The sequence below is a fragment of the Tigriopus californicus genome, chromosome 10 (assembly GCF_007210705.1).
Source record: "Tigriopus californicus strain San Diego chromosome 10, Tcal_SD_v2.1, whole genome shotgun sequence".
Classification (NCBI taxonomy): domain Eukaryota; kingdom Metazoa; phylum Arthropoda; class Copepoda; order Harpacticoida; family Harpacticidae; genus Tigriopus; species Tigriopus californicus.
This window is the reverse complement of record NC_081449.1, coordinates 15,699,008-15,711,288: the sequence shown is the minus strand read 5'-3', so window position 1 is coordinate 15,711,288 and position 12,281 is coordinate 15,699,008. Positions and strand designations below refer to the sequence as shown.

At 44.5% G+C, this 12,281-nt stretch overlaps 1 protein-coding gene across 1 annotated transcript in view; it reads right to left on the bottom strand.

Annotated features, from left to right (window-relative positions):
- Positions 1–11,026: 11,026 nt before the first annotated feature.
- The window catches only part of LOC131888961 (uncharacterized), a 2,452-nt gene continuing 1,197 nt past the window's right edge, over positions 11,027–12,281 (bottom strand). The window contains exon 3 of the mRNA XM_059237931.1: positions 11,027–12,252. Coding sequence (XP_059093914.1) covers positions 11,449–12,252 — 804 coding nt within the window. The 3' untranslated portion in view covers positions 11,027–11,448. The remainder of the gene's footprint in view (positions 12,253–12,281) is intronic.

The following is a 12,281-nucleotide window of genomic DNA, read 5'->3' as shown; positions in this document are numbered from 1 at the left end:
TCACACAACTAAAGTACCAAATCAGACTCTGAAGTCCATTTGATGATGGGTCTGCTTAACGCAGTTATACAAACTGATAATTACGCAACTAAAGTACCAAAATCGGACTCAAAAAGTCCGTTTGAGAACAGGCAGTTGTCTTTGATTCTTTGATAGCCGAACACAAGGAAGAGGACGTCGTCGATTTATTCGATAATTCATAACATGATCTCATTCCCTCACCAAATATAACGTTAGACCATATATAGCTTATTACGTACAGAACTTAATGGCCTTTATGATAACAAATCATTCTTCCTTCAGACATACCTTTCTTTCACTAGTTTTCAATGTCTTCACCGTCGAACGGAAGCACTTTGAACACGCCTTCGGGGTCAGAAAGTCCGGAGTCTAAGATTGCACGGTTGGAAGAAATAGTTGAATTCGAGAGAACTGAGAACAAGAAAAAAGAAGATCTCGCCCAAAAGCTGAAGAAGGAAAACGAAGATCTCGCCCAAAAGCTGAAGGAGGAAAACGAATGGATGCAAGCTATCATTCAACAACAGCAGGCTCAGTTAGATTGTGAAAGAATTGTTCGGAAGATGCAAGAAACGCTATGTCTTGTCAGGAATGACTCCGAAGACTCAATTCAAACAATGCAACAAGTTCTACACGAAGTCGTTGAGGCCCAAAACTAGATGTGTCGCAACTTTATTGAAAAATCCCCACCTCAAAGTTTGCGGTATCAATTCCGCAACTAAAGTACCAAAATCAGACTCTGAAAGTCCACTTGACCTTTTTGCCTCTTCACATGTAAACAAAAATTTGGCTGTCGCTTCCAGTAAAATTCAAGCTGGATTCTTGGACATTGTCTCTCCTCTCGTCTCGTCTCACCCGTCTCACCACAGTGGTCAAAAAAGCTTAGCAGGTATTGAGAGAATTGCTCATATCCATCTCAACAGTCTTATTCCTTACAAAAACCATAAGAAGTTATTTTGACGTGATTGATTTATTGAAGTCTGGCTCAAATTTGTCGCGCATATGGCTATTAGTTAACAAGCTTTGCTTGGATATTTCTGTTGGAATTCAAAAAGGCTTTTGAACCACTGTGGCAGTTGTTTCAATGGTGAGACGAGAGGGGTAAGCTGATCAACGAAGAATCCAGCTTCAGGGTTCCTTGGGTCAGTCCACCGTAGCAGTTGAAGTTTGAACCTTCATTTTTGTTCCAAAACAATGAGTTTAAATGCGTCCCAGAGCCAAACTAAACACACCTTTGTAAATTTGTGTGCTTTAAGGGGTAGTTCTAAGACTGAAATTACTTTGGAGGTATCATAAATTGCAATTACAACAATACCAGATTCTAATTATGTGTTTTTCAATCAAAAATGTAGAAATCAGCCAATTAAGTGGTATCTGATTAGTTCAAAGTACGCTTAAGGGTACCTGAAGGGTAGCTAAAGCCATGTATATCTCCTAGAACCACACATTTTTATCTTAATGAGTTTGGTTTGGATATGGGACGCATTTGAACTCATTGTTTTTAACAGGATTGAAGGTTCAAAATTCAATTGCTATAGACCCATCATTGCCATGATTAATTCCATGAGTCGTAAAATGAAGATCACGGGGCGTTTTCCTTACCCACTGTTGTACACATCCCCCGTTTTAGATCGGATTGATTACATAAGGAATGTAGGAGTGTAGAGATAATGAAACTACGTCAGACAAATAATTGAATGGGTGAAACCAGCCAGGTTTGAATCCCTGTCTATAAATGAGGCAACCATCGCGTAATAGTGCCCCTGTGAGGTCAGCGCACCATGGTGGCAGAATTTAAAACCTTCAATTCCGTTTCAAAACAATGAGTTGAAAAGCGTCCCAGATCCAAACCAAATGCATCTTGGTAAATGTTAATTGCTTATTGTTTAGTTATCAGGCTACAGTTACTCTTCAGGCATCATTACCTGCATGCAATCACAGCAACACCAGCTGGATTCTTCGTTGATCAGCTTACCCCTCTCGTCTCACCATTGAGACGACTGCCACAGTGGTTCAAAAGTCTTTTTGAATTCCAACAGAAATATCCAAGCAAATCTTGTTAGCTAATAGCTATATGCGCGACAAATTTGAGCCAGATTTCAATAAATCAATCACGTCAAAATAACTTCTTATGGTTTTTGTAAGGAAGAAGACTGTTGAGATGGATATGCGCATTTCTCTCAATACCTGATAAGCTTTTTTGACCACCGTGATGAGACGGGTGAGACGAGACGAGAGGAGACGACCGTGTCCAAGAATCCAGCTACCGAATTCAGATTATGTACTTTTTCACGCCCAGCTCTGACGCGCCACCATGACCACCATGCTTGTCTTGGCCGTCACTGGCATTGCCACATGTTTTTCCGCATTACAGGACCGTTTTAATGAGGAATACCTATTGATCATTTGCCAAGCCGAGCTTTTTGATTGCAAACAGAAGCCAAACTAACCTGGGACGCCTTCATCACTCTTCTTGCAGACCTTGCTGACCAGGCCGACATCAACCGCATCCCCTTGGCAGAATTGCTTGATCAGCTTGCAATCACTTGGACTTATGACATGGAACTCAAGAGAGACTTTTTGAAGCTCTGAAAGCCAACCATGGCTGATTTGGGCATGGCGTCTGCAGCATTCAAAAAGGTCAATAAAAATGTCAAGTCTGAGGTTGTTGGATACAAGGTCAAGGGCGCCAAAGCCGGCTCAGGCGCAGCCCAGAGGGGCGCTTCACAACGCAGAACCGCCTTCTCCAAGGCCATTGCTGGGCCTAAGTGCATGGCTTGCGGGCGGGGTAACCCAACCACGGCTGAATGCCCAGCAGTCAAAATCATCTGCTCTTTCTGCGGCATCAAGGGCCACTCCACCACCAATCACAAGGGTGAGCTGCTCTGTGGCACCGCCCAGGCCGGCAGCAAGCAGACCACCGCGTCCAAGAAAAAGGGCATGGCCAAGCACGTCAAGAAGCCTCAGTACTTTTCCTCTGACAATGCAGACAATGCCGGAAGCCCTTTGGCCAAGATTGGTCCTGTGAAGCTCTATGGGGTCAAGCCATCCCCGGCACCCCAGCCCGTCATGAGGGTGTACAATAAGCGCTCAAAGCAAGCTACTGACATACCTGTGACCCCTGACATGGGTGCAACAGTTAGCTGTATTGCGTGGAATGTTGTGCAGCAGGCTGGCTTCCACGTCATTGCCCACAATCTTGTCATCAGCACCTGCAACAACACGCCCATCTTGTGTGATGGCGCGGTCAACGTGCGAATATTTTATTAGGGAGCCTCACTCAAGATCTCTGCAATAGTCTCTAAAAGTTTCAAGGATTGCATTGAGCTTGGATTGGTCACAGCCTTCTATCCCAGGAGGATTGAGTCAGCCACTCCCGTAACGCCCCTTCCCACCCAAGTGGCGACTGCCCATCCCAACCCCACCCAGTCANCAACACGCCCATGTTGTGTGATGGCACAGTCGACGTGCGAATATTTTATTAGGGGGCCTCAGTCAAGATCTCTGCAATAGTCTCTAAAAGTTTCAAGGATTGCATTGAGCTTGGATTGGTCACAGCCTTCTATCCCAGGCGGATTGAGTCAGCCACTCCCGTAACGCCCCTTCCCACCCAAGTGGCGACTGCCCATCCCAACCCCACCCAGTCAGACAAACCCTTTGACATGACGGCCACGGCCGCCAAGTCCAACCTCATTGACACTGAGATCAGCCAATTCCAAGGTCGTGGAGAAGTCTGTGAGACAGAACCCAAGAATTACCCTGCTGATACCATGGAGGCCATTATGACTTTGGCAATGTCTAGGTGGACGAGCTTCTGCCTGACGCCTGGCCCATGCGGGTCTTGCCGGCCACAATCATGTTGCGCAATGACGTTGACATTAGACCAGAACAAGCAGCCACAACCAGAGCAGTGCTGATCCACTACCGGGAGGATGCACTCCAGATGCTCAGGAACCTCAAGAAAGGCAAGTAGCCCATCATTGACCCAGTCACCTACCCAACATAGTGGACCTCCCATGCCCACTTTGTCCTATTTTGATACCATTCACAGATTTTTTCAAGTCCCAATTGATGATGCCAGCTCAGACTTGACTACATTTATTACAGAACAGGGAAGATTCCCCTACACCCGCATGCCCATGGGTGTCTTGAACGCTGGTGACGCATTCATCATCAAGACCGACCCTGTCTTCATTGACCTTGCATTCCTGCTTAAGATAGTTGATGGCATGCTTGCCCAAGCAATGTCTTGGGTGCAGGCGTGCTACTGAGCCAGGGTTGTCCTCCAACGTGCTTGTGGGGTCAATTTTAAGCTTTCAAAAAAGAAGTTCCTCATTGCAAGTGAGCATTTGCTTGGCACATCATCGCAGGTGACGGTGTCCGACCCAATCCTGTTCACGTCTAAGCATTGAGCAACTTCCCAGCTTCAACCAATGTGTTTGAGGTTTGCTCCCTCCTCGGGTTGGTGAACCAGTTTGCCATGCTTGCCCCAGACATTGCCCAGGCCACGCCCCCCATCCAGGCCCTTCTCAAGAAGGACAACGCCTTCCTCTGATTGGATGAGCACGACCGTGAGTTTACCCTACTCAAGACCATGATGACCTTGGAGGCCGTTGTCCATGCTTTTGACCTGCATCTGGAGACAATGCTAGCCGCCTTGGCTTGAGCTATGCCATTAATCAGTATGAAGCCCAGACTGGTTTGCCTCAGCTCATTCATTGTGGATCATGTAGCCTCACTGTGGCCCAGGCCAACTATTCCGTCATTGAGTTGCAAGCCTTGGCCTGCCAGTGGGCTATGAGAAAATGCCCATTTTTTCTACTAGGATGCAACAAATTCTATGAGAAAATTGACCACATTGGCCGCCGCTGCCACAGCCAATTGCGACTATGTTGCCACTGTGCACAACATCCGCAAGGGTTGTCAGCCATCTTCTGATTTCAGCCACAGTATCTTTGCAGTGTGGCCAAGACTCAGCATCTGCAACCAATTTATTGTCCTGGATGGGTTCCGCCTAGTCCCACCCATGACCAGCCGCCCCGAGCTTCTGCTACATCTGCATGATGGACACCCAGGCGTCAACAAGGCCCTGCGCCTTGCCGCCCGCCCGCTATTATGGCCAGGATTTTGCAATGAAGTCCAGCAAAACATCTCCCAATGCATGGTGTGTCTGGCTGTCTGCCTATCTCAACCCCCTTGCGCCCAAAGTTGTGTCTTTTGCCACAGCCCCCATGGAACAACTGGGTGCAGACTTGTACAACTTTGAAGGTAGGGATTTCATCTTGTTTGTGGATAGGTTCTCAGGCTACCCATTTGTCAAGTAGCTCCGCGCCACCGCGTCCAGGAACATCATTGACTTCCTTGAATCTATCATCCACCTCTTTGGGGCTCCCAAAGCGATCCATGCTGATGGTGGACCCCAATTTTGGATTGAATTCAAAGAATTTTGCGCCCAACACTCAATTATTGTCGAAACATCCTTGCCTTATCATCCTGAATTCAATTGGCTGGCAGAGGTCACTATTTGTGAGGTCAAGCTCCTCCTCCAAAAGTGTCAGATAACAGGCAAAAAATTCAGGCTGCAACTTGCAGCTTGGCGATGTCTACTGTTGGCTGCAGGGCTGTTCCTCAGACGCCGCCCCCGCTCCTCTGGTGCCGCTGGTAGTCCCAGGCCCTGCGCCAGATCTCACACATGTTGCTACTCAGTAGGCTGACAAAGCTCTCCATTGCCGCCGCGACCAGCAAGCATCTCTGCCCATGCCTGCCCTGGGCGCCCGTGTCCTCGTCCAGAACTCAGACTCAAAGTGCTGGGTGGACTGCAGCACTGTGATTAATCATGTGAACACCCACTCTACCACTGTCCTCTTTGACAGTGGACGCCAATCAGTGCGCAACCGCAATTTCTAAGGTGCCTTGCCTGCCCCTGTGATTGACCCCCGACGCCACCCATTCAAGATGCTGCCCAACTAATTTACCCATCAGCATCAGGGCCTATTCATCGTTGTGTGTGCCAATAGGGGGAGCTGTTTGGCTGCCAGGTCTGAACTTTTTTTCTCGGGCCAGATCTGATAATGAACGCAAGATACGAATGAAATCACGCAACTTCCTCATGGCAACTTCCAATTGCTTCAACATGAACCCCCCTTCAACTGGCCCCGGGAAATCCAAAGAATTTTTTATTGTCTCCTTTACTTTGGCAACTCCTGTAAGCTTAGTCATGTCTTGGCTATGTTGTCCAATGCCTTCTCACCAAAATCAACGTGCCATTCTGAGGACCAAAGCTAATGGGATTGGATCACAGGATCAGTTTGTTTGGTTTTTTGTACCCCTTTGCGCCCAAGCGCCATCTTTTGGATGTGTAGGGATGTGTCAAACGTAAAAATGTAACCGCATTTTCAACCAAGAATTAAACTTCTGTGTCAAAGGGAGCTCAAAGTTATATCTTTATTTCGTTTCTAGCAGTATCATTTGCTTTTGTGTATAACAGCTCCGATTGTTTCGACACTATTGTATTTGACTCATGCCACAACCAAAATTTCGACCCAACCCTACGTAAGTTAAAAGGGGGTGCTCAAGTGCAAAGGGGTAAACAACGACCCCCATGAGCATGTCCCATAGAGAGGAGTAAAGCTTTGGGATTTCATACTAGTGCGCCCTCTGGTTCTACCATGAAGGAAGTATCACCACACATCGTACTGATGGCAAAAAGTTGGCATTAATTTTTTTTCATATTTTCTGCATATTTTTATCACTTGCGACGTAATGTCATCTTTATCACGTGAATGTTGAACTGAAATGGTTCAAAATAATTGTCGAACAATTTCCAAAACATGGCGTACACTTTTGTCAAGGAAAATTTGGAAGCACTGCATATACTAAAATCATGGTAGTCCTTGCCGCGATTGTGGCGCAGCCTGACTACCTCACACAGCTGAAATCCGATCCGGTACTTTACACGTCTCTATTGGACGTAAGTAACCGTGGCCTAGAGAGCACGGACGGTTCTTCGAACCTTTTTGTGAGGTTTTTCACCAACGAAAAAGGTAGCTTCTTTGATCTGTTAGTTGTGGACTAAGAATCAACTGTTTGCGAGAGGTTAATAGTTAATAACGTTATTCAAAAATTTATCTTTGAAAGCGCGTCAATCATTATTTTGATCAAAAGTTTGATGACAAAGTTATTCAACGATTAAGGGAATTTCATCACGATCATCAGCCTTGTTGCCAACACCTACAGGTCCTTTTCCAGTTTCCTGTTTACTCTGAAAATTCATATTTTAGGAGCGTCATCCTGTCAAAACTATGGATCAAGAGTTTGTCGCGAAACAAAAAGATAAAAGTCAAGGAATATCACTGTAGTGTGAATGGCGCTTGAATTTTGCCAGAACAATCGATCAAGAGCACTGTTGCCATGAGGCTAATCTATTTTAGTCAAAATGACGATGATAACCCAGATTGCACGTCTGACAGATTTAAATATCATTCCGAAGTGAATGACTAGATATGCATTCGTATAGGCTGCAATTTGAAGCTTGTGGATGAGAATTTAGTAGCTTGATAGGCAGGCTAGTCATGTTGGTGTAGCCACTAGAAAGAATAGCATTCTCAACTTGGTCTTTTCCAATGATCCTGATCTGATCCAGTATGTCCATGTGACACCTAGTAATCTTTCAGATCATTGTGCTCTTGAGATAGGGTTGACCATTACTCAAAAGCCGGCGTGCTCTAGAGTAAGACCGGCCAAAAAGGTTGGTCTGGCTAAGGTCAAGCCAGACCAACCTTTTTTTAAACTGATAAGGCAGCAACTTATGCTGTGGTTTAAGTATTGCAAAGAAGCTTGGACTCAATTAGCCTAGGTTTGAACCAGGATTCGCAAATTGGAAAGCAGATGCTCCACCAATATGGCACTGCAACTAGCCTTGTGTTCACAATGAATAAAGTTGGGCCTCATATCTGTCAAAACACTTCAAGTAGAACCTTTTCCTAATTGGAATATTGGTTCGGTGGATGGGTTGTCTGTAAAATGAGCTATCTGGCTGATAGTTTGATCCTATTTGTACATTCCATGGCAGAGCATGCCTACCCATCTCTTTCCATGTGAAGCCCACTAAGAGATGAAAGTTATATTCACTCACAGAGTCATCAAGAAGATCAATGAAATGATTGCCTTATATACAAGTTATAATGAGTCAAGAGCAAGTGTTCCGGACAACGCTTTTGTTTTGAAGTGTTTTCATTGCCCATGATCAGCTGCTGTCACGTGACAGCTCTGGACCAATCAGGGAGAACCAGGCAAAAGTGTCATTATTTAGTAGAAGAGAATTTGATACAAGCATGAAAAACAACCTCTGACGGGCGCAACCTTTAAGATCCAAGAAGCCCAGGGTGCTCAGGTCGTCACATTTAGTGCCAAATGGCTAAAACTAGAAACTTTTGAACTTTGGTTGCCATCTCTTGAAAAGCAAATTTAGTTGAAGGAAATTCTTCTGAATCAGAAATTTAGGATCAACTTCTCTTGCTTAAAATGTAAGCCTGATACTACTGATGGGGACCAAATAAATAATCACGGGAGGTTGCAACCAGGGTGCCAGTTTACATTTTCAATGACATATGACAGCACTGATGGAATGTTGGAAACCCCTTAATTAGCCTCAAAAAGTAACATTGATTTTCCTTTTGCCAAACCAGGGTTGCTGTTTGCTCAGACTTGACATTTTACCCGGCGATATAATGGCTTTGTTTTTCAGCAACCTTGATTTCGAAAATTTATTTGATCCCATCACTACCTGATACTACTGATGTGCTGAAATTGGCCGTTTCTTTGTTTTTTTCCAATGGCGAGATTCAAACCTATGCCCTCTGGGGAACCATATTGTGCCTCTACCAGGTACATTAGACCACTCAGCTACCATGGTTCTTGTTTCTTTTCTTATTTGATTGAAATTCAAGAGTATTTGCTTGTTTGCAAATATTTGATCTGTTTCCTAAAAAGTCCAATGTTGCTAAACCAAAATGACTTTAAAAGCCAACCAATTAAGTTGATATTTTATTATGTTGTTGTTCCTAAATTCTTGTGAAATAATCACTTGCATTCAAAACTTCAGTTTTGAGTGTTAGTGAACATGAGAAAAAGCAAGCCAGGACAAAAGAAGTTGTTTTCAATATTTGACTCATTAAGAAAGAGTACTGGATATGTTCTAATGGCAGCCTATTTCCAGAGAGTACAAAGCTTTTCATAATTGTAAGATATTTATAGCTCTGTTCTGCTCCATTCAATCCTTCAAGTTACATGAACTGTTAAGGGGATTTTGCACAATTGCTTGAAGGAGCATTTTGGAAGTGTAAAGAATGGAATATCCAGTTGCAGCTAATCTTTTCATAACACAATTCAATCAATTTTATTGCGGCTACCTTTGGTAAATCTTGAGCTCTGCCACGGACTTGTAGAAATATGGACTGTGAACAAGCTTCCCGCCAAATCGGCCTGCTCTTGGTCTTAGCCACTCTGGGTCACTTTTCGAATTAAAGTAGTAAAATAAGAAATATAGATCTCCTCAATCAACGGTAGGTCAATTTTATATCACTTACATGCAAAGTTGATCGTTTCAAAGTTATGTTGTCAAAAGCTTATGTAGCTGACCAAGAGCACGCCGAAAATTCAAATTTTATGTACTGTTTATTACATAACTTTGAACATGTCTATTGAGTTCCCTGAACATAGGTTTGGGCTCAAACTTGGCTGAGTTCATCTATTCAACCAGATCTTGTGGTCGTATGAAGTGCTTATTTGGAATAAGATGAGCAGTTTAGGAGATAGGATATTTTTGCTTCCATTTGCAGTCCATATCTCTAGAAGTCCGTGGCTCTGCATATAGAACTGGAAACAGGAAAGAAACTTGCGGAAGAAAAAAATAGCCTCATGCAACCTCTGAATTCTTCATTTGTTGCTCTGCTCATTTTTGGTCTGATGGTCAGAAAGGGCGACTGGCAGTCTTAAACTAGTGTTCAGGAAATGTACACTTTAAATCAAAGAAATATGTGATACTAAAGGAAAAAAAAACGAAGTTAAAGTTTCTGTGACATTTCACCATGTGGTTTAACTTATTCTGTGATTTTTGTAAGGTACTTTGCACTGTGTCTTTTAGGGGCAACTGTTATGTATCTGGTTTGATGAATTTCAGACACCCTTGAATTTTATCACATTCTTGAAAAAGGTATTTCCATCAGAGAGGACATTTGGACATTTAGGCAAGCGCTGGTACCAGCAAACAAACTTGCCTGCATATGCCAGAGAAGCAAAATTGGCAGTTCAAACTAGTTTTAACAAAGCTGACCTTTCCTCATATAGTAATGTGAAAGAAGGGTCAGCTTTTCAAAAGCGTGTTTGAAGTTGCAAACTTGCCTTACTGACACTGGTACCAGCAAATAAACAAACCTGCCAGAGCTTGCCTAAACATCCCCATAATCCCTCAACAAATTTCAGAGTCTCTAAGAAGTGAATCTAAACACAAAGTTGATCTGAATTAGTTCTTGAGCTACAATTTAAGGTAACAATTTGTTTTCTAGCCCAAAAATGATAAGTCTGCTCAGTGTGATGGTAAAAAAAACCCTCTTCCTTCAACACCCACTATTGCAATTTGTTTGCTTTTATTTAATGATTCGAAATCATTTGCTTGTTTTTATTTGTTTGAATCAGTTTGAAATTTGGTTTTCCTTGTTTGTTCCCATCAGTACTGATGTAATCAATCTGCCTGCGCCCCCAACTTTCAAACCAGTACTGTCAAGTTTGATCCAAGCTAGATTTTTTATTCAGAAAATATACGTTCCCTTGACCTAAAAAAACCACCTTGAATCAAACTTGGCAGTACTGGTTTGAAAGTTTGAGGCGCCGGCAGATTGATTACATCAGTACTTGTGAGCCCCATTAAATTTCTTTTAACTCTACTAACACAGCACAAGGCAGGTGAAAATGTGCCTTTTCTAGGTAATAGCTGAAGGAAAAAGTGCGATTTCAGCAATATGTTATGAAAAAGATTGTTTCCGCTAAAACATCAAAGAATGGGACAAGACTCAATACATGCTAACAAAAAATATTGTTAACATAACGGATCCAATGAGGCTTTCTCGCAATAAAGATTTTTTTACGTCAGTGAAACACTTTCAAATTCGCCCTCTCGTATTACTTCTTAATCGTCTATCTTTCAAAGACCTGGGTTTTGGCATGATCGGCTGAGGAACGCCAATCCCACCGTTTTAATCACCAGGTGGTCACTTCTTCTTTGGATACGAGACTAAGGCAATATATTGAATGTACACGTGGCTCATGCATCATACGTTCATGCTCATTCTAGTTCAGCCCTGGTCCAGGATCGAACCATGGATGGGCACATACGCGTTCCCAGACTGAGATCACATGAAGGCGAGTTCGCGTTCAACCCCGCTGATCATAATAACCTTTCAGGAAAATTAAGGCGTCCAGAAGTCGAGCCGGATGACCGTGACCGAAATGTTCGAACCCGCTCTGATGGCTGCCCGGCACACAGCGTCGCATCTGCAAGCACGTAGGTGGGAGGGTGGACAGGGCCTGCTGAATCAACTGGAGGCCCTCGCCGATCTGACCACTACTTTCCAGCGAGTTCATCTGCTCGCGCATGGTGGGACTCAGCGACTCCGAGTAGGTGGCCATATCGATGGAGCGTTGCAACTCGGATGACAGATCAAAGTGGTCGTCCGGAGCAGGGCTAGGCGCGGCATCGGGCGCTTGGACCTCGGACTCGTCGTAATGCTCAGGAAAGAGGCGGCAACCCAGACGAAAGGCCGTCCGTTCCAAGACTGAGCGAATGGGCATGCGTTGGAACGGATACTTTTCGACCTGTCGGAGGGATCGCGGGTTATTCAAATACTTGAGCAGACTCACTAATTCGTGCTGTCGCCTTTGGGTCACATTGTCTTTGATGGCTTGTCGGAGGGGCTCGGCCAGGGGCCCTTTCAGCTTCTCCAGGGCCAGCAACATAAAGACACACACGCCATCGGCCGAGAGCAACGTCGAGTCCTTGGCACTCAACGCATCCAGGCTCATTTGCAACGGGCGCAATAGTTCACTCAAGTGTTGCCAGGCCGTCCAATCCGCCTCCGAGATGGCCACCCTCGAACTCAGGGCGGGCTTGAGACCCAACAGGCTCTCCACTTTATTGAGCAGACCGGTCCAAGGCGTGTACCAGCTCAAAAGTAGCACCTGATCTAGGCCCTGTTCGACCACGGGGT